The sequence below is a fragment of the Benincasa hispida genome, chromosome 1 (genome assembly GCF_009727055.1).
Source record: "Benincasa hispida cultivar B227 chromosome 1, ASM972705v1, whole genome shotgun sequence".
In the NCBI taxonomy this organism is placed as follows: domain Eukaryota; kingdom Viridiplantae; phylum Streptophyta; class Magnoliopsida; order Cucurbitales; family Cucurbitaceae; genus Benincasa; species Benincasa hispida.
This window is the reverse complement of record NC_052349.1, coordinates 20,423,462-20,446,046: the sequence shown is the minus strand read 5'-3', so window position 1 is coordinate 20,446,046 and position 22,585 is coordinate 20,423,462. Positions and strand designations below refer to the sequence as shown.

Genomic DNA, 22,585 nt, shown 5'->3' with positions numbered 1-22,585 from the left:
CACTCTATCATGGTCAACAGTCTGAAGGTTTCGGCAGATGATCTGTTGGCACAGAGTCAGAGATTCTAAGGCATACGATTAACTAGTCAGAGATCCTAAGGCATACGATTAACTATTTTTCATCAGGTAGAAGATCGACGCATGTGAATAGATCCTGCGATCAACTACAAAATAAACACTTTGGTGCACTTTACTCATAATACATGGTTAGTGGGGGTTTTTAGTGTACTTCAGCGCAAGTATACTATTAATCATAAATTCTTATTATAATCAACACATATCTTGCATATCTACCCTCATTATTCTAAGTAAAAGACTACAATACAAGTTATCACACTCCCAAATTTGAATATTGCTTGTCTTCAAGCATATCTTATACTACTCTACTTCTCAAAGTTGCGTTGATTAGCTTCTCATAATGTTTTTCACTAGGATGACTATAGGTGACATAACCTGAATCCTAGATGAGTTGTGAACTCTTGCTTATGAAAGCGGCCCTTTGATTTGCATGGGTAAGAGTAGCCAGTTTGCCGACTCAATATGCCTACTATTTTGGGGATTCGTCTAATCAGGGAGCTGGGAACATAACTATACAAGACGGAATTCACTTCTTCCTTAACAAGACGATGAAACTCCCTACAACTAGTTTGACGAATCCCATTTCTAATAGTCATATCGTCCTGAGGTTGCAATTTTATTAAATACTCACTTGCCAACAATAACTTCACCGATATAATCAACTTTGCTCTTTTTCACCTTGGAGAAAGTCCATCGATATGGACATCCATAAGTTTCTAACGACCCTGGCACCTAGTCGTTGACTTCTCTCACATACATGTATTCTATAGGTAGCCGAAAGCGTTAAGGACCATATTAGGTGATTTTGAATTTTTGCTTAAATATTTCGATAGAGTGTATTTGTAGTTCTAGAATGTTTAGATAGGGTGTATGATATTCAAGTTGTTTTTGAAGCAGTGTATCATTGCATTCTCGTTTGTACTTAATTTGGTCATTTTTAGGGTAGATTTGTTACTTATTAATTAGTAATTTTTATTATATGAATTTGTGGCTATTTTTACAATTTTGAAATTTTTTAAACCATTTTTCCAAATAAAAATTTAAAATTTACTATTTTTCTTTTCAGTCCATTACTTTTAAACTTGGATAAAAATGGCCCAAATGTTAATCATCATCTCATAATGTCAATGGTTCATTTTTTTAAAAAAAAAAATTATTATTTGATTATATTAGTAAATTTGTGCAATTTATTTTTAAAGAATTTAAAATTATATGCCTTAGAAATCCGCGGCAATTTGGCAATCTTCTTCCCGCTGAAAACCAACCTCAAATTTAGGGCGCAGAAATGGCTTAATCCGGCCAACTTCAACTGAACTCGGTGATTCTCCAGATTGTCTTCTCAGGGCCAACATTCCAACTAGGACGACTCCGGCCGAAACTCAGCCATGGAGTTAGATGACCGCCCAAGGCTTCAAGACGAAGGTGATGACGATCCGTTTCTTAAATTCGTCGACTATGCGAGGTCTGTGCTAGCATTCGAAGACGAAGAGTACTTCGATCCTCATGTTAATGGAACAGAGACCAACACCCCGGGTTGGAGTTGGATCGCTTCTCGGGTCCTCAGAACTTGTATCGCCTACTCCAGTTCTGTTACCCCTGCGATTTTGCTATCTGAGCTCTCGCAGGTACCGCAAATTCGAACTCCTCTAACGTGTCTTTATTCGATTTTAGGCCAATTTTGAGCAACCGAATGGTAAAATTATGTTACTTTCCCGATTTCCAATCAAAGGTAAGTGCAACAGTGAGGGCTGCCTGAATTGTTGATGTTTCGCATTTAGACTAAAGATTCCGTTCCACCGTAATTGAATATAAGAGTGATGGAATCTTTTGGTTACAAGTTTGAATCGGTAGCAGTACGCCATATGAGGCCATTCTTATTATAGACACCCACTTATTACCAAGTGATCGTAGTGAGGGGAGGGTAGTACATGGGCCCATATTTTATTCTAATTGAGGGATGGATACCCAGAACTCATAGTCATATCTTGCTTCTAGGCTGCTTCTAGGGTATGGTTTTTTAAGCATTAGGTAATGCGGGCCAACCTCGAGTGATATAGATTGCACCTTGACCCCACATATTGGTTTGGTTTTTGATGTATTAGTATCCTCCCAGTTTTCCTTTGGGGTCATTATCTCCTCAGCTGAGTGGCTATTTCAACTGTCAACTGTCAATTATGAAATTATCCATTTGAGAAATGATTGGTTGCCTTAGTCTGGATTGGGAATAAGAAATCCACAGGTGACGAAGGGATTCATTTCTTCTCCAGGACGAAAATACATTCTGGACTGCTTTATCTCTCCAGTCCATTCTCCTCTAGTTTGTAACTTGTTAGCTTAGGAAAGCATAAAATTACACCGATTCCTATCCAAAAAAATAAAATTGTTTACACCGACGTAACCTGATTCGCCAGGTTTCCTAGTGGTAGGAGTTGGGATTAGCCGTGAACGTGGTGGTGACGAGAGATATTATGGGATGAAAGTGATTTACTTTATGTAAAATGCGGTGCATGATACATCATCTTGGACAGAGTTAATAAGCTGAATGGTTGGTAAAACCAGACAAAGCTATCTATATCTAGAACAACTACACCTAACTCTTATGTTAAGGGATCAAAAGATTGTGCCTGATTTAGATGGCAAGATAGCATGGTACTTGACGGATATGGTGCAACTCCAGTAAGCTGAAAAGGGGCAGTATCTAAATGTTTTATCTAGACTATGACTGGTCCACTTCTAGTTACTAACTAAGATAGTCTAAGTTAAAATTTCAAAGTTTAGTTCTTCAAGACAGTTATTTGACAAGTGATTTTATTTTGAAGGCTTGGTATGAGCAACACAGAGTTGGTGCTCCCAAGAAAATACCTGAGTGTATTAACCAGTTGAAGAAGAAGAATAGGAGAAAGAAGCTCCCAAAAACAGTTACTATTGACTCCATACATGAGAAGAATTTCCTATCTTTAAGTAGCGTTTTGGAAGCTGTAATTCTTGATGAGTTTATTCTTCCAGGTACTTCTATCTCCCATTTTAAGCTGATAATAAGTTGAGCAATGTTCTTGATGTTGCACTTCCAAGTTAGTTATACATGATTTATGAAGCTTGTAAATTTGTAGCTTAAGGGGTTGAAGAAACTGAATCACATAGTTTCAAATTCAACAGTACTTGGTAAATGCTGAATAAGATGTACATCTTTTTTCTCGAGAACTGATACCTTCTATTATTTTTGGATTTTGTTTGATTTTTTTAACTACTTAAGTTCAGGATGTTGTTTCCCAAGATCAACTGTTTAGATGTCAATACAGAGTCACAGACAAGGATCTGAATCTTTTATTGTCATGTTTTTTTCTCAAGGTACAAATATACACATGCTTACTTTGGGAGACTTTTGGAGCTCTAATACAATTGATCTTTATCTCCATCGTAGGTAAACCATTTACTGTACCTTTGTGATCTATGGTTCATCCAATAAAACCATTTGGAATGAATGCATTCTGAATGGCTATGCGGGGAACACATAAAAAGATTAACAACCCCCCCAGTTGCTGTTGATTAATAATAAAATATAATTGCAAAGAAGTTTTGTAGTACGAACGCAAAAAAGAAGCGTTAACATGCACAAAACCCCATGCCTCCTCCCACAACCTATCTAACCCCATGAAACCCAAAGTTGCTGTTGATAAATAATAAAATATAATTGCAAAGAAGTTTTGTAGTACGAACCCAAAAAAGAAGCGTTAACATGCACAAAACCCCATGCCTCCTCCTACAACCTATCTAACCCCATGAAAGCTATTGATTCCTTTTATACAGAATGCACGGTAGAATGATGAAAGCACTAGCTTGTCATCCTTAACGATGAATTCAACGGGACTTCATCCATCATCCCTTGTATGCCCGACCTCTGAATAATAGAAGTATCAAATGTCTGCCACATACAACCCACACTTTGAAAGCAAAAGGGTGCCATGGTTAATGCTGAACATCTTTTGCATTGCACTTGTACCTGACACCAATTCAGTCCAAGGGCAAGAGTGGATGATGTAAACTAAGTGGAAGGAGAGAACTTTATTAATTCTGTCAATATAAACAATGCCTCAAAGAATACAATCAGCTGCCAATTTATAAACTAAGGCCAGCTCAGACCAAAGACCGGTAAAATGCCCAGCAGAGTGCTTTCGCCGTTGGTGTTCTTTCCGATCTCTACGCATTTTACCGCTCCACCGGAAATTCCCTCTGCCCCTACCGTACTCCAGCTTGGTAGTTTCCACCGCCTGTCCAGGGAAGCGAGAGTATAAGAACTCAAACAAGAAGGATACAAGATGTCCTACACTGAGTAAAAGAAAATAGTTCCATGAACAAACTGTACACGAGAAAGATGGATAAAGTCATTTATGATCTTGAAACCTTCAATGAGGTCCTTTCCATCCCTCTAGTCATTAGTTGACGGAGAACATCTACCCCAAAGATTAATAAGAAATGAGAAAGAGGGGTGCCGGTGTCCTATTAAATGCTCCTGATTACAAAAGTTCTCTCCTTAGACTGCCATTAATCAAGGTAGGAAAATTGGTTGATCGAAGAAAATTTCCAATCTAAGTTCATCTAAAGCCAAGACCTTATTATTATTATTTTTTTATTTTATCAATAACCTTATCCAGGAATTCCCAATTATGTGATAAAAGGTTTTTTAGAAGTCTATCTAAAAAAAATTTCTTTCTTCCTAACTCGGTATTCTCCAAAGCCCCATTGCAGTAATTTATTCTTTCCATTGCCTATTATCTCTCAATGTAAGCCAGTGAATGCCTGCAGTTTTTTTTATAAAAAAAAAAAAAAAAAAAAAAAAAAAAAGAAAGAAAGAAAGAAAGAAGAGGCCTAGAATTTGAATGCTGGGTTTTTCTAGAACTGAAGGATACAGTGTGTACAAGCTATAAACAGATCTTGTTCACGTAAGGTCACGAGCTGATGAACACAGTTGCTGGACATGAATGATGGGTTTTTGTATTGCATATTGACATTAAGCAGTGATTATAAAATACTTAGATGTATATTCGAAGCACATTATTTCAGTTTTATCCCTAAAGATAGACTTCCATCTCTGTATTTTCATCTTGATTTGAGGTTGTATTTTGACTCTACAAACTGCACAAACTTTCCATCTTTATGTTTCATGGAAGAACAAGTAAAACAGAAATCTTTGGATGGCAGATTCTATGACTTAGTAGATGGGATTCTGAAGAAAGGGAGGCAAATATTTGTAACTGGATGCTATCTTCGTGCTGCCAGTGGCGGCTCTGGTCATCCACGACTTCTACCAACTGAATACCTTATCATATTGTTAGATGAGGTTGTTAAAAATGATTTTTCTGACTACCAGAATCAATATTACATTCCTCTTGTTGATAATGCAATTAGTACCTTCTGTTTATTGTAGGAAGAGGACGATGATGTAATGCTTCTAGGAGCTCAATTTTGTTCTGATTCCTTTTCTTCTGTGTCTCTTGATTCCGTCAACAAAGGGACTACATATTCATTGTATGCAAGGCAAGATATAACGCTATTTGGTTTGCCTATTCTTCAGTTTTGCCTAATTTCTGTTTAAACTGGTTTCTTATCCTGCAGTGAGCTGCATTTATGATATTGGGTCTTCTTTTGTTTTTTATCCTCCCTAAAATGGTCAATGCTTAAACTTTAGAAGCTGAATAGATTACATAAAGCAGTTTTCACTAAAAATGGATTTTGGATGTCCAATAATAAACTAAATAATGGCTGCCGTATCTTCAATATTTGCAGGATTGAGTCTATTGGTCCACTGGAAATCTATGAGAAGATCAATGGCTTACGGATGATGCAAGTCGTTCTTGTTGATAACTATGGTTTCAAGCTTAAGTTTCTCTTATGGGGTGAACAGGTGTTACTGGCCAATCTTTTAAGGTGAGTCGTTTAGTTTGATGTTATTTATTACAAGAATATTCTTATATGATTATATCAACACAACAGTTCTCATTTGAACAGTGTTGGTAGCGTGCTTGCGCTTGATAGACCATATATTGCAACTGCAAACGAGAATGGCGTTGGAACAAGTGATGAACTTTGTCTTGAATATGGTAGTGCAACACAGTTATATTTGGTGCCTTGCATTCAGCATGAGGAGCAAGTGAGTTGTAGAGCCCCACCATCCCCACACCACACACATACACACACAAAATTTAAAAACTTTTATGTTTCTTGGATCCCGTTAATATGTGAATGTTCTGCTACCACAGGTATGTGTTGTAACCCAGAATATAAACCAAGCTTTAAGGACACTTAGTACGTCGTATCCTACTCAGGGTCCCCAAGTTTCTCAAGTTTCCTTGCCTTGTGATTTACATGGTGCTATTGATTTTAGCAATTATCCTTTTCGGGTGAGTTTAACTTTTAGATTAACATAAAATTAATGTTTTGATTGCATTTGTATACTTTTTCTTTTTCTTGATAACTTTTAGTAGTACAATAAACCCTTGACATTTACAATGTCTGCTCCAACCCCATTACTTTATATACAGTTCCAAACACCTTGTGTATGAACTAAACCTGACTGTCGTTCAATCTGAATTCAGAATGGCCTACATATTTAGCCTCCGACAGTTTTTTTTTTTTTTTTTTTTTTTTTTTTTTTTTGGTAATTCTTTTGTTGTATGAAATTCATAATTTCAGGTTTTACAAGATGCATAAAGTAAAAGCCAATTTGTGCCTTACGCATCTAATGTTGAAATTCGAAGTCATATTATATACAAGAGGTTGCACTGTTCCAACATTGACGTTCAAATCCCCTATCATCCAAGCTTTTGTTTTTTCTTTGTTTGCAAAAAAAAAAAAATTAACTGCAATTACTTGAACCTTTCACCTTGGAGTTTGTCTCGTTAATCTTTATGGAGATAAATCTTAACTTTTCCATGCTATTTGTTAAGTTTACAGTCTTTTGTGATCGACCTCCAAGACAAGATGACTGGCATTAGTTTATATGGTATCGTTTTAGATATAGCTCATGAAAGAAATACCACAGAAGCTGTTTTCTCTATGAGAATCGAAGATAACACGGGAGAAGTTTTGGCCAAGTTACACTTTGTGAGATCTTGGTATCGTCATTTTCTTTTCCTAACTTTTAATTTGTGAGTTTTATGAGTCTCACTTTTACATAGCGCTCGAAATAACAAAAACTTATCATGTATACTTCCAGTCATTTTCTAAGTTTCACTTTCCTTTTTCTCTTCTTTTGTACCACGCCACCCTCTTGTAAAGGTCATTAGGAAGGGTAAGCATTGGACATACAGTATTTATAAGTGGCCTGAGATGCACCAAGAACAAGAATCGGTGAGCTAATTCAAACTATTTACTCAGTTATCTTGTAATTTGTAAATAAAGGAAGTCTTGGACAATTTGAAATGCTTCCAGACATACAGTATAACTTGTCTTCAATTTGCGGGTTTTCTTCTTTTATATATGTTGGCGGTTTCTTGATGGCATTTCTAATTTGATTTGAGCTTTTTGCTTGTGAAGCTTAGAGGCTTTATGGATTGAGAATCATGTTGGAGCTTCTTTTGTCAACCTTAGCTGCTTGCCAGCATTGTTAACGTCATCTTGTCTTCATAAACTTTCACGACTTTCTGATCTTACCTGCAACACTCTTGGTACGAAGGTAAAGTATTTTCTTTTTTCTTCTTTCTTTCTGTCTGTAGCATGTTATGTGGCATAAGGAACTTTCCAAAATTCAAAGGGAAAAGTAACCTTGAGGCTGAGGAAAGATGGAGAGGAGAGGACCGACGGGGCCTACAAAAAGGAAAAAAAACAGCCCCAATATTGAGGTTTATCGACAAAAAGACTGATTGCAGAAGATCTTCAGTTTGAGGCCGTAAATAATATATATATATATATCTTAACGTCAAAGGTTTCGGATTTTTTCCATTCACCAGGACCACGAGAGAGCTCTAGTCGCACATCTTCACGAAACCTTAGCTACCCTACTGAAAGGATTTATGGGACCCGTTCATCAATACCCTTTGGAGAACAAGTGAAGCCAAACTCTAACCATTTGTTACTCAGCGAATTAGGGACCCTCATCCTTATAACATGATATATCAACAACAAACTTTAGGGGAGAGAGCCGAATGACCAATGAAGTTTCTCTTTTTGCAACCTTAATTGGGAGTTCAGGGAAAAGTTTGATTTTCGTTCTCACCTAGTCTCACAGCTCTGCTTCCTAAACTGGATCCCTAAAAGAACATTGAGAATCAGGAATGTTCTTCCTACAATATTTTCATTTTTCTATGACGTCATGGCTGCGCTTTCAAAACACAACTTTTCGACCTTCGAAGAATTTATGTATTCTTTCCACTCTCATTTCGAGTGTTTGTTTTTTTAAAAAAAGAATACAACAGTTATTTAACTTGACCCTTAATTAATTCCCTGATAATTCTGTTTATTAACCATACCCCTTGGAAAATGAGAAAGGAAATTTTGCTGTAATCGGGTAATGTAACATTGGAGTTACGGTCGCCACATTATTATTTACATAAAAAATTTGTTTGTTATTTCCTGAGAATTTTAAGCATTCCGATCAAAATATCGGAAAAGTGGATGGGCCTACAAGAGCATGATTTTACCTTTCCTACTCTTCCAATAGTCTTGTTATATCTCCTCTATCAGCTGTGATCTTTATTATATTTCCCCAAAATCTCCTTACCAGGTCTGTCGAGTTCGGCTTGACCAAGTTTCACATTGTCATGTTAGTACGAAATTTTTGCATGCAATTTGTGGTCATTTTGTCGAGGAGACACCTGCCAGAATTGAGTGCAGCTTCTGTCGTTGTGAATGCAAGTCTGAGTTCGTGCGTACATTCGACCTGAAAATCACCCTTGCAGACGAAAGTGCAAAAATCTTTGCTTGGTGTACAGGTCAAACTGCTGCAGAGTTGTTGCAAATATCTCCTGATGAATTCTGTGAACTACCTGAGGTAGAGACTGAACTTAAAATTATGCTTTTTATAAAAGATCTTATACTTCAGAACAACTAGTTCAGGTGAAAATAGTTTTTGTTTAATAATAAAGAATAAGTTGCTAGTTGGGTTACACCTTTTTTTTCTTTTGCAATCCAGCTTAATGGTCCAATCACAATTTGGCACGTGCCAAACTTTTTTTTGTAAATATATATATTATTTATTATTATTATTATTATTATTTCTGTGCTGCGCGGCTGGACTGATTTACAATATTGCTAAATGGAAAATCACTTCTACATTATCTTCTTTGGTTTACAAAGTTGTGATATATCATGATATGATAATCTGATTGTGAGAATCATTATTTGATCTGAAGTCTCATGTTTAGTCAGGTTCTTCAAACACAAGTGTCTTAAGAGTTGGTCCTAATTTTGCAGGAAGAACAAGTAATGTACCCATCGTCACTCGAGAATGAAAATTTTGTGGTTGCAATAGTGAATTGCAGGAGACAGAGCAGCAAATGTGGAAATAATGTCTATTTTGTTAAGGATCCACTTTCATGGGAGATTACTCGTGCACTCAAGTGTGAATGATGTTGCATTCAGGAACTGTCTTTCTAACAATGGCTGCCGCAAGAAGGCAAAAGATATTGTTCATTGTTCATTTCAATGTCTTGTTCCGCAATATCCAATTCATTTTGAGTTCACCAACACCTTACCAAGTGAAGAGGTCATATCAATATAAAGGTAAACACATTTCTAATTTTCTGGTCCCTTTTATTTATTTTTTTCTTTTTTTACTCTGGCAATGTGTTGATGTCTTGGGCCAATATAGATGTAATCCGTTTTGTAATGATTTAGTCATGTAATTTTGGAAATGTTATGATTAAGTTTTAACATTTAAAAAAAAATTGTCAATATTATTATTATTATTTGTTAAAATATCATTTTAATCCTTATACTTTGAATTGACTTTCATTTTATTTTAATATATATACTTTTAAATCTCCAAATTTAGTTCACGTACCTATAATAAATCTCTAATATGGTCCATGTTAGTTTATTGATGATCTTTCTAAAAAGAGAAATAAATTTCTATTAGTCTTTTCTCGGTAAAAAAAAAAAATGGAGACATTTGCATAATGCATTTCATTGCATGGAAATTATTATTATTATTTAAATAATTTTTATAAAATTATCTTGGAATGATTAAGAAAATTACAAAAGTCTTCCATGAAGTATGATGGTAATTGCAGTTACATCAAATTTTTAATGGTATAAATTGAGCTCTTAAAGTTATAAAAGTGTTAAAATTAGACCCTCAAATTTATAATAGTTGTATAATTTTGATCATCAAATGTACATTTGTTATAATTTATACAATTATATAAGTGTTAGATTCTAAATTTACTACTTGTATAAGTTTAAAGACTCGGTTTTTTACGATTGAAAATTTGGGGTATAATTGTAACTACATATTTTAGAGGTGAACTTTTGTAATTATCTTTAAATTTAAACTTGATTAGTACACTAAATTTGAACATTTAAAAGTACATCTATTAAAATAGAATTAAATTCAATATACTAAAATGGTATTTTATGTCTTGTTTGGTAATTTTTCCTTTTTTTTTTTTTTTGAAAATTAATCATATTTTCTTCCCACTTATGAATTTGCATCTTTATCAAGTACAATGATTGAATTTTAAGCCAAATTTTAAAAATAAAAACAACTTTTTAAAAGTTATTTTTTAGTTTTCAAATTTTGTCTTGGTTTTTTAAACCATCGGTAAAAAGTTGATAATTAAGGAAGAAATTTAGAGATGGAAATAGGCTTAATTTTCAAGAGAAAAAAAAAAAAAACTCAAATGGTTACTAAACGGGTTTTAGCTTTTCTTATTTTATGTTTGATGCTCCATTATTATCCTTCATCTAAATAGGGTATTGAAACATTCTCTACCTTTCTAGTTGGAAATTTAATGGAAACAAAAAGGTATAAGATCTTAATTGTTATAAAAGTTGAGTATAGACTAAAGATATGCTTAAATCCATTATACATATATGTGGTCCGTAATGTAGACCTTTCGAATAGGTCGGGGACCCTATACTTAACCTTTTGATAGCATCAATTGAAGTCCAAGTTTCTATATTTAGGCCAAAAAAGTATGGGACAATGTGTGAGACAAAAGCTTGAGATAAGAAATTCCTTAGGGTTGTGTGCCACAAATTAATTAATGATAATCTCTAAAGGCTAGATTGTAACATTTTAAACTAGGATTTCAAATTAGTACTTTTAACTTTATGTACTGATCTATTGATAGAAATGTTGAGTTCTATTTTATCCAAATTAGTGGAAACATTAAAATTTCACTGAGAAAAAAAATTAAATTAATAAAAACACATTTTACATTTTTAAAAAAAAAAGGTTCTATTTTTTTTTTCTTTTGTTATTAATATTTGATCTACATTAGAGTTTTTCTTTTTTTATATTAGATTTGGCCAATTTTTCGAACAATAAAATAGAAATATTGATCGACTCTATGTTGATGTTAGACTCATGAACATGTAGAAATATTGACATGTTATGGAAATTATAATTTTTTAAAATATCTTTAAATAATAATAAGCATGGATTGAAGTTTTAAAAGCCAAGCAAGATGGAGTATTTTCACTTTTGGAACTGTACCACCAATTCTTGAATTATATTTGAAGCAATGAATTGTTAATTTTGTTGCTCTTTAGCAAAAGTTTAATATGCCTTTGGTCTTTGCTTCTAAAATGGAATGAATTTGCCTTAGTCTGTGATCTTCATGTGTTTCACCTTAATTTCTCTTTAGTTTCTCCTTGGCTAATTCCCCAAGTCACCCCTTGATTCTATTTTTGCCTCCCTAAACCTTACATATTATTATATATCATCCTCCTACATGCTTAATAATACATTACATAACCACTTATTCTTTTTCCTTTCTTTCTTTAATTAATTTTTCACTCCATCTTCTTTCAAGGCATCACGAGATTTTCAGTTCTCTTAAGGTATGTTGAGTCAATAATTTTTTTTTTTTTTTTTTTTTTTGCAAATATTGTGTAAAAATTGTCTATAAGCTAATGATGATTATTTTTATAAGTAGAAGAAGATTAATACTAAGGAAGAACCTATTTTTTTTATTGACATTTGATCACTTGATTAGTTTAAATATTATTCTCCTCGGTAAGACTCATTGTTCTTTTAATATTTTACTTATTTGGCAATAAATAAACAGTTGAAATCCCAAAGTTTAAAGGTTTATATGATTTGGTTTATTTTGATTCATATATTTTTAATTTCTATTCATTTTAGTGTTCGTACTTTCAAAAAGTCTATCTTAATCTTTGTGTTTACATAATGATCATTTTAATTTGTGTTTGCAAAATTCTATTTTAAGTTCTTTCTATAGCTTAGACTCTTTAATACAAAGTTGTTACATTTCCAAAAAAAGAAAAAAGAATTATTGAGTGTAGTGTAGTGTTGAAATGATGATTGAAAACAATGACAAAAAGTGAAGGAGAACTAAATGGAATGTTTCAAAAGGACAAGGACCAAGTGGATACTTTCAAAAGTGTGTAAATTAAAATGGGTGAAAACTGAAGGTAGAATTACGTGGAAGGTTTTTGAAATTTTAGATACTAAAGTAAATCAAAGTATAAAGTATTAAGACCAAAATAGTAATTAAACCCAATTTAATTAACTTAACGAAGTCTTAGAGAAAGTAAAATGACATTTCTTTTTTAAAAAAATAAAATTTAAACCTAATTTAATTAACTTAACGAAGTCTTAGAGAAAGTAAAACGAATTTCTTTTTTTAAAAATAAAGTTATGTTAGATTGTATAATATATATCCGAATTTATTGTCAATTGAAATGTAGGGTGAAACCTTCCATTTTTACTTTCCAGTATTCGTTCCATATTTTGTATGTATTGGGCTCTCTCTTTATGTCTATTGAGTTGGTTTTCTTATTTGTTTGTATATAGAAATTCGATTTTTTCGACCCTTTGTTTGAGAATAAATTATTTGACTGATTCAACTATGTTCTAGTACACTTAGTTCATAAGTTATCTGCAAAATCTTATAAAATTAATATTAATTATTTGTTGCAAATCAAACAAAGACACTAGCTGAACCATACAAAATATTTTTAGACTTTGTATTGTGTCAAAAAATACTCTTAGAATTTTATATTTCAAAAATACCTTTTTGTTTTCTATAAAAGTTGACAAATACTTTTACCATTAATTTTGGATGGAAATTTTTATTTTAAAGATATCATGAACTTCCAAAAGTCTAAAAAAATACTCTTAATCTTTAAAAAAAAAATCTAAAAATACTTTTAATTGTTAGTATTTGGAAACATGCGGTTATTATTTGTTTAAAAGATATCCCTAAATTTTTAAAAGTTGCATTCTTACTCTTAACTTACAAAAAGAAAAGTTTAAAAAATGCTTCTGCCATCAGTATGATGATCAATTTAGTTGATGTTTTCCGGAATTTGAAGAGAACCAATTTTAAAACAGACTATATAGATATTTTTGTTCCATATATACTCTCATTTTTCTTCAATTTGTCCAATTCTTGTACCAATTTTCTCACAATAAAATATAAACTAAAACTCTATGTTAGCATAAAATCTAGGTATTTTTACATCGAGGTACTTGTTTGTATATTAATAGTAAGGATGTTTTTTAACATTCTTTTTTAAGTTTAAGGGTAATTTTTAAACGTTTGAAAGTTTAAGACATTTTTAAAATAAAATACTGATGATTTACATCCAAATTATAAGAGTTTTTTTTTTTTTAACTCTTTTCGAAAACTAACAAGTATTACTTTTGAAATTCAAGGTATTTTTGACATCAAGTAGAAGTACAAAGTTAAAGGTCATTTTTATAATTTAACCAAAGATATTTGTCATAAACTTATATTATTCCTCACAAAATTTTATTTATTTAATGTGTAAACCAAAGTTCAAAATGTCGATGTACATGGAAATATTGAAGTCCTAATTTTATGGAAATATCAATATCAATGGAAATTTCGGAAAACTTTATTGAAATTGATGGTAATTGATGGAAATTGTTATAATTAGTTAATGAAGCTTTAATTGTTGCTGAATTAGACTATAATTGACTATTTTTAATAATCATTTCTATAAAATAAGACAACATTTAGATGTATATTATAAAATATTTGTGTAAATTTGATGTGAGAACAAAAATGATGAAAAATAATTTTAAAATATTTGAATATAAAATAATTGTAAATTATATGTTATAAAATAGAGTGGATACAAAAAAAAAAAAATAAAAAATCAGTACATTTTAATTTGAAGTGAAATGATAGAAAAATTCAATGAAAAATATTTGAATGAAAATACATGGTTTCTTGAAAATAAAGATTTTACACTGTAAAAGAGGAAAAACTTTTCTTGAACTAACATACAAAAAATGAAAATTCGAAATTCAGATAAAAATATCAAAATATCATAGAAATTTCGAAATTTCAAGAAATTGGAGAAAATGGAAATTCCTCCTTTACCAAAATTTGAAACCTAACGAAATTTTGAGTAAGGGTTAAACACACTCACTTAAAACATCAAAATCATTGCGGTCTTTTTTTTGGGAAAAAGTTCTGTTTTAAACTAAAATTGAAACTAATATTTAAGAATTTTTAAGATTTTGATACAAAGTTTTCTTCATCTTAATTTCGATAGTTTCAAAAATGTTAGTTTCACTGATGTAATTATCATTAATAAACATTTTAACATAGACTTTTTGGTCGATGCTTTCCCTTTTTGTTTTTATGATTTTTCATACTTAAAATCTCGATCTACGTGCATAGGTTCATTCATTATTATTGTTTTTATTACTATTCATTTTCTTAATGAGACTATTGTTCTTTTCTTATTCTCATAATTATTTTTGATGAATTAGATCCTTAAAGAACAATATTTTACCAATTACCTTACCTCTGTCCCTGAAGTAAAGAGCCTCTGTATAATCTCTGGCCGTCGCCGGAAAGATGGAATCATCAAAGCCATTTTCTCATTCGATTGATATTTCGGCGATTGCACAAGGAAGCTCTCAAGAAGAATCTCTCCTATCTTCCGTTGAAGGAAAATTGGAAGCCTTCTGTTCATCCATTACCATCTTCAGAGCTCCAAACGATATCAGTATCGAAGACAAAAACGTCTTCGTCCCCGCCAAAGTCTCAATCGGCCCTTTCCACCATGGCGCTCCACATCTCGAACCCATGGAAAATCTCAAGTGGCGCTACTTGTCCACTTTCTTGAAGCACAATCCGTCTCTCACTTTAGACGATCTTATTGAACTCGTTGTAAAATCAGAGAGCCGATTGAGAAAATGCTATGAGGGAGAGTTTTATGATTTGGATAGTGATAAGTTTTCGCAGATGATGTTGCTTGATTGCTGCTTCATTCTCGAGTTGCTTTTGCGATACTCGAAAAAGAGGTTCAGGCGCTGGAATGATCCTGTTTTCAATACTCCTGGTTTGCTTTTCGATTTGAGATGCGATTTGATGTTGCTTGAAAATCAGATTCCATACTTCCTTCTCGATGAAGTTTATGAAAATGTGCAAGATCCGCTCGAGGAAAATATGTCTCTCAATGACCTAACCTTCCGATTCTTCAAAACTATGGTTGCTGGAGATCGGAAATTTGTCTATGACAATTTCATGGTGGAAGCAGATCATCTACTCGAAATGGTGCACTCTTGTTTCCTCTCTACCTATCCTCGAATGGAGACGAACGATAAATCGAAGTCGAGAGAATTACCTAGTGCGTCGAAGCTTAAAACTGCCGGAATCAAATTCAAGAACGCCAGATCTCCAAAGAGCCTATTGGACATCAAATTTCAGAAAGGAGTCCTCGAAATTCCGCCTCTCAGAGTGTACCAGCAGACGGAGGCGATTCTGAGGAATCTCGCCGCGTATGAAATCCGTCAATTCGGAAGCGATCTGCAAGTGAAATCGTATATCAATTTCATGAGCCACCTTCTCCAGTCCGACGAAGACGTGAAGATACTCTGTAGAAGGAAAATCCTGATCGATCTGGAGGACGACGAGGAGCAGATTATTCAGAATCTAAAATGGATGCGCGAGGAGAAGGAGAGCTTATCGGGAACGTACTTTGCTGGCATTGTTCAGAAATTAAACGAGAAGCCGGACCGATGCCTCACACAGTGGCGGGGGCTGAGAAGGAATCCAGTAGCCATCGGCGTCGCCGCCGTTTGGGTGGTGGTTGTGATCTTCGTCGCAGCCTTCTTCTCTGCAATTTCATTACTTCAGCGCCGTTACAAATGAGTCATGGAGTGCACCTTTTAAGTTTTAGCTATACGGTTTTATGATCATATCAAACAACTTTCATTTTGGTGATAAGTCCCTAAATTTACTGAATTTTACGGTTAAGCCCTTCACTATTGCAAAATACATTTTTGAACTATATGGAAAGTTTTCTTTTCTTTTCTTTTCTCTTTTTTTTTTTTATTTAAATACTATTTTAGTGTATGTACTTTTAACTTTTATTTATTTTGGTTCTTCTACGTTTAAAATATTTATTTTAGTCTCTATACTTTTAACTTTCGCTCATTTTTGTTCTTGTATTTCCAACATGTTCATTTTGATGTTTGTACTTTTAATTTTAGTTCATTTTGGTCATTAAACTTTTAAGAAGTAACCATTTTTATTTCCTAAAAATAAAGTAAAAATGAAAATGAATGGATCAAAGTAATCACATTTTGAAAGTACAATGACCAAAATGAACTAAATTTAAAAGTATAAAGACCAAAATGAACATTTTGAAATTATAATGACTCAAATGATCCAAAACTAAAAGTACAAATATCGAAATAGTATTTAAACCTTTTGTTTAGTAAGGTAGTATAAGTTTGAATGTCAGACCTCGAGAGATCGAATAAATATCAAAATCTATGAAATTTTTACCATTTGAACTTAAGTTTGATGGAAATAACCCTACTCCGAGTGTATTGTGGTTTTATAAATTGCAATTTTTAAGAGCTTAATTACAATAATCGTGTGAATTTAAAGAGATGGTTAACGAATTGAAATTTTTAAATGATGTGATTATAATGTATATGGTGGTTTATTCCATTCTTCCAATAGAATATTTACTCCTTTGTATTTTTGTATGCTACTACTATAGTTCACTTCCTTTCACCTTTTGTATGTCGACATACTTAAAAATTTAAAGGCTTATTAGACGTATTTAATGTTTAAAATTAAATAGATACAACTTCAAATGTTCAAGTGTTAAACGTGTAATTTAACCTGATTAGAAAGTAAGATATAATTTAAAAAATATTTTCCCCCTAAATTTTTATAAAAGTAACAAATTAGTATATGAATGTTATTTTGTAACAATATAGTCCGTGTACTTTAAAATTTGTAATAATTTAGGCATGAACGTTAAGATGTAATAATCTAGGTAGCATATTTTAAAAGTTTGTAACAACTTAGTCTCTACTTTATAGATGTTCATCAAAATTAAGTGTAGATTTTAATTCTATATTTAATAAGTTATTGTAGTTATGAATACAAGTGGTCCCTAATTAATTTCTCAACAATCATTTAGAACTTTATAATCCAAGTCATTACAAATTTTAAAATGCACGACAAAATTGTTGCATTGCATACTAAAGTTAGGTTAAATCGTAAATTTAATTATATGGTTTTAAAAAAAAATCGAATTTAGTTATTATGGTTTGATAAAAGTCTCATAACTAGTTGATGTTGTAAGGATAATTTGTGAGAGTTTGTGAATTTTTATCGAACCGTAGAGTTTAAATTATAATTTTCAAAATTCTATGGTCTAAATGTTGACTTTAAGGACCAAATTATATATATACATGTATAAACACATACTTTAAATAGTTATCAATGAAAAATAAAAAATTAAGGGTCCATTTGGATTGACTTGAGAAAAAATATTTTTTTAAAAATTCGTTTTTATTTAAATATTTTTATAAAAACTTATTAAAATACATATGAGAAGTTATTTTAAGTGGTTACCAAACACTCTGTTTCTTTTAAAATCTTTTAAATTAAAATTTTGAAAATGGTAAAACTTGAGCTTATTGTAATAATTACATAAAATTTAGGGATGATAATGTTTTATTGACCAAATATAGGATATTATAGAAAGTCCACTGATTGGCCATCACATCCCCCTGGGCCTTGTCACTCTCCACTTATGACTATTATTGCATTATTGATGGAAATAATACTACGCTACATCACAGCTTCAGATACCAAACTAATCATCCACCGTTGGATTTCGATTATCACGATCATACTTCTCACATCACTTCATCAACCGGCTCTCCTCTCACTCAAACCAAACCACAACCGTTTGATTGTCTTTAAGTATTTGAAATCTTTTAGGAATTGTTTGGTCGGAGATTTTCTGCAAGGAAATTGATACACACATATAAAACCATATATTTGCAGTTTTCAATGCTTTATTGAGAATAAGTTTTTTTTAGACATCATACAAGGTCATTTTAAAATTGTGAGTTTTCTCTTTTCAGTTCTCCATCAAATTTTCATTTTATTTATAATTTCATTTTTAAATATAGTTAGGTACTTAATTAATCAATATTAATTTAACAAAATCAATATAAATATTATTGAAAATATCCCAAAACTCACCATTTGTAAACTTTAAATATGTTCTATTCACAATAAATATATTATTGAGATTTCTTTCAATAAAGATGTTATTGAATTGCATTCATTACTAAATTCAATAAACTAACTCATGGCTATAACATGAATATTTAAATTTAATGTAGAGATATAAAAGAGGATAAGCTTTTAGTATATAGCCAAAAGGTCTATAAGTATATGGATACAGATGATGTGATCTCAAAGTCGCTCGTGTGAAGACATGTGAGTGGGGGCATCCTATGCAAAAGATGTTTGCATAAGTCTAGACCACGTAATAGTCACTTTTTCTTTATAACAACCGTTAACTGTTAAAACTATCTATTTTAATTAGATGACCTAAGGTAACTTGATTCAATCCTAAGCTAACTATGAACTCCTGTTTATTCAGGATTATTCGTTAATCTGCATAGGTGAGAGTGGTTTAACATCACCACTCAATAAGCCTCTCACTTTAGGGGTAAGACCGATAGATAGCTGGGGATATAGTTCTGTAAGAGAAAATTCATTCCTACCCATTTTAGGGTTAATAGATAGGTTGTTTCCTTAAGTTCTGACTCTTGGTCTTGAACATAGAGGTCCCGCTCTCTAATGGCTGAGAGGAATTCGATTTATTGGTAGAACAATAAACCAATTGTTCATCAGAGGATCAGTGGAAACTTAAGGAGTAAGATGTATTATAAGGGTAAACGGTAATTTTTGACCTAGTTGTAAATACGAACGACCTGTGAAGGATTGACTTACTGATTATGGTTAAATCAAGTGGACATAAATATATCTACAGTGAGGAGTGTGCAACTACTGATCTATAGTGGTATGTTTCGGTAGTTAACGAATATTGATTAATTCAGTTTAAAGAGTTTAGTCAATTAACCTCAAATCGTTGGAGCTCATGATCTGTAAGTCCATTAGGTTTATCTACTAGCTCGTAAAAGGATTAAACTTTAGAATAGCGTATTGAGAGAATTTGAAATGTTCAAACTCGATTTAGAGTTTGGATTATTATATTTGATATAATTGATGTTTAATTATCAAATTAAACATTACGATTTTAGAGAGTTGACAATATTTAAATCTGATTTAAATATTTAATGAGCTGTTTTATTAATTTGATATTTGATATTAAATTAGTTTAATTAATTTTCAATTTATTAATCATTAATTTTTGAATTTATATAATTCAAAATTGGATTAATTGTTTTTTTTGGATTTAGTAAATTTATAATTATAAAATTAGATTTATGATATTTATTTAATTTCAATTTCAATTTGAATTTGAATTTTTACATTTTTCAAATAATTCAATTTTGAATTGAGAAATTGGAAGTTTATGAAAGTGGGATAATCACACTTATTCCACTTTGAATAACACCTCAAGCCACTAAGTTGAATGGAATATGAAGTGGCTACTTCATGTTTAATCTCAACTGCATGATCTTCTTTGATATATTGAATTTTTAGATCAGATTGAATGACTAAGCAAACTAAAAATCAAAGAAAAGAAAATTCAGGTTTTCCTCTCTAGCTCAACTCTCAAAATCACTTCAAATTCCCCCTCAATTTGAAGACCACACTTTAATCTAAGGTCTGAGATTAGTACAGAAAATACTTGTAGTGGTCTACTACAATGATTGAAAAAGAATTCCATGGTGAATCTAATCAATTTGGGAGAATCATCAAAGGTTTGCAACCTTAATACATTAAAACTATGAATATGCATGCTAATTAACTAGAATTGATGTAGTTGGAGTGCTTAGATCCTTAACTGCTTTCATTTCTCCATCAATTGGTATCAGAGCATGTTTTAAGCCCTCGATTTGCGTTAATTTTAGTATTGTTAGCTTTAGGGCTTCAATCAAACCAAGTATTTTGATTATAACAAACTCAGATTTTTTGTACTAATATTTTCAATGTTTTAGAGTCACTATCTTGTAGAGCTCGGAAAGACGATTCTAACGCAATTTGAATCGCTCAAATCGGAGTTCAAACGAGAAAGTTATAAGCAAAAGAAGATTGGAGAGGAAATCCAATGTGGCAGTGACACGTGGCACCTTGCTGACGTGGCATCCGACGTAGCGACTGATGTGGCACACAAACGATCAATATTGATGACGTGGTAGCTGACGTGACGCTCCAACCGATCATTTTGCTGACGTGGCACATGATGTGCCAATGACGTGACGATTGTGGACGAATGAGATAATGACAAGTGGTGTCACCCAGCTTCACACGCAGACGCGCGCATGCGCCGCACGTGCCTGTGGTTTCTTCACAGAATGTAGCGCGTGACACTCAATCTTTTCCCCTGTGCGCGTGGTGCTCATATCATCCGGCTATTTTTTATTTTCATTTTTATTTTCTTATTTTTCTTTAATTTTCTGATCCAATTTTCTCCAAATTCTCACCAAATTTCAACCTTTTCAAATTTGATTTCCTTCCTAATTTTTCATCTTTCAAATCCTTTTTATTCTCCAAATCTCAATAATTCCAATCTTTGAAAATTCATTTTCAAATCCTTTCCTTTTCTATTTTTATTCAATCTCCACCCTTCATTTGCAATCATATCCAATGGCCAAAATTTATCCCCTTCGCCTATAAATTCGACTTGATTTTACTCATTGACACACCAAAAGCTATCAAGTCTTAAGCTCTCAATTCTCTCTACTCTCAAATTCTTGTCCTTCTTGCTCCTAAATTGGCCTAGAGTTAGTTTTGTGAGTATTTTTTTGAGTGCTCAACTTGTGTATTTAGCCTTCAAGAGGTAATATTGTGAGGTTTTCTTTTAATTTTTGGGAATTGTATTAAGGTGTGGGTACACCTTGGGTTGTGAGAAAAAGAAATTGGTTTGATCCTGAACCAATAAAAAGGATCTTGGGTTTCTCTTTAGCCTAGGGAAAAGATGGGTCATGTGTCGGTTTGGTCCTCACCTGCAAGCGGATCACTAAGTGAAATATCCAAGAAGGAGTCTTGGAGTGTGGAGTAGGCAATTTGCCGAACCACTATAATTCTCGGTGTTTTCTCTTCCTCTCTCTCTCTTTTATTTCTTATTTTCAAATTTTTTGCTTCTTGTCTTAGTTTTTTTTTTTTAATCTTTCCAAATTGCATGATTTAATTTTTAGTGTGTTATTTAAATTTATCCTTGATTAAATTGTCTTTAAATTTGAAGTCATCATAGCTTGCATGATTTAAATTTTGTCTTGCATAAATTTTCTTTAATCAAATTAATGGGTTAAATTTATTGAGCATTGTTTGAAGATAAAATTATTTTTTTAAAAAAAAAAAAATTGGTAGTCAACTCTATTCACCCCCTCTAGTGTTGCCTTTAGATCCTACAACTATGGTAGGAGTTTTTCACGAGTTGCATGAAATGGTTGCTGAAACGGATGTTTTTTGGATTTGGCATTTAAATTTCCCTTAAATTACAAATAATTGTTGCAATTGGCTCTTTGTTTATGGGTCTTAATGTGTGAGTAAGAGCCTATAAATTTATTAGAATCAATAGAGTTGCAATTAGCTTGTAATTGAAGAAAATTTGAAACATGCTCAACTACAAAATTTCAAAATTGAAGCTTCTGTCAGACAGCGTTGCAGTGCTACCTTCATAGTGTTACAACGCTGTTCTTCAGCCAGCCCAGAAACGAAGGTGTTATCGGCGTTGCAACATTGCTAATCCCAGCCCTATCGCATGCGCACCAAACGTTCAGTGGTTCAACTGAACCGATTTGACCGGTTTAGATCTTGGAGGTCCGGTTCAAGCGGTCCAGAGGCTTTTGGATTTTTTTTTTCAATTATTAATGTAATAATTAGTTTGC

The 22,585-nt window shown here is 32.4% G+C and overlaps 2 protein-coding genes across 2 annotated transcripts; both read left to right on the top strand.

Moving 5' to 3' along the window:
- The first annotated feature begins 1,290 nt into the window (after window positions 1-1,290).
- On the top strand, window positions 1,291-9,932 carry LOC120072117. Its single transcript, XM_039024532.1, has 13 exons — window positions 1,291-1,703; window positions 2,898-3,084; window positions 3,427-3,499; window positions 5,278-5,416; window positions 5,504-5,613; window positions 5,863-6,003; window positions 6,085-6,226; window positions 6,336-6,476; window positions 7,030-7,190; window positions 7,354-7,425; window positions 7,612-7,750; window positions 8,798-9,064; window positions 9,487-9,932. The coding sequence occupies exons 1-13, from the start codon at window positions 1,464-1,466 to the stop codon at window positions 9,640-9,642; spliced, it is 1,968 nt and encodes a 655-aa protein (XP_038880460.1). The 5' UTR covers window positions 1,291-1,463; the 3' UTR covers window positions 9,643-9,932.
- A 1,580-nt stretch (window positions 9,933-11,512) lies between these two features.
- On the top strand, window positions 11,513-16,522 carry LOC120072587 (UPF0481 protein At3g47200-like). Its single transcript, XM_039024987.1, has 2 exons — window positions 11,513-12,078; window positions 15,008-16,522. The coding sequence occupies exon 2, from the start codon at window positions 15,096-15,098 to the stop codon at window positions 16,392-16,394; it is 1,299 nt and encodes a 432-aa protein (XP_038880915.1). The 5' UTR covers window positions 11,513-12,078; window positions 15,008-15,095; the 3' UTR covers window positions 16,395-16,522.
- The last annotated feature ends 6,063 nt before the right edge of the window (window positions 16,523-22,585 follow it).

Bases quoted from the DNA above. Each gene is read 5' to 3' on its own strand.
- LOC120072117 (XM_039024532.1), top strand. From the start codon at position 1,464: ATGGAGTTAGATGACCGCCCAAGGCTTCAAGACGAAGGTGATGACGAT. The intron at 7,751-8,797 runs GTAAAGTATTTT...TCTCCTTACCAG, and splicing joins GCAACACTCTTGGTACGAAG to GTCTGTCGAGTTCGGCTTGA. The intron at 9,065-9,486 runs GTAGAGACTGAA...CTAATTTTGCAG, and splicing joins AATTCTGTGAACTACCTGAG to GAAGAACAAGTAATGTACCC.
- LOC120072587 (XM_039024987.1), top strand. From the start codon at position 15,096: ATGGAATCATCAAAGCCATTTTCTCATTCGATTGATATTTCGGCGATT.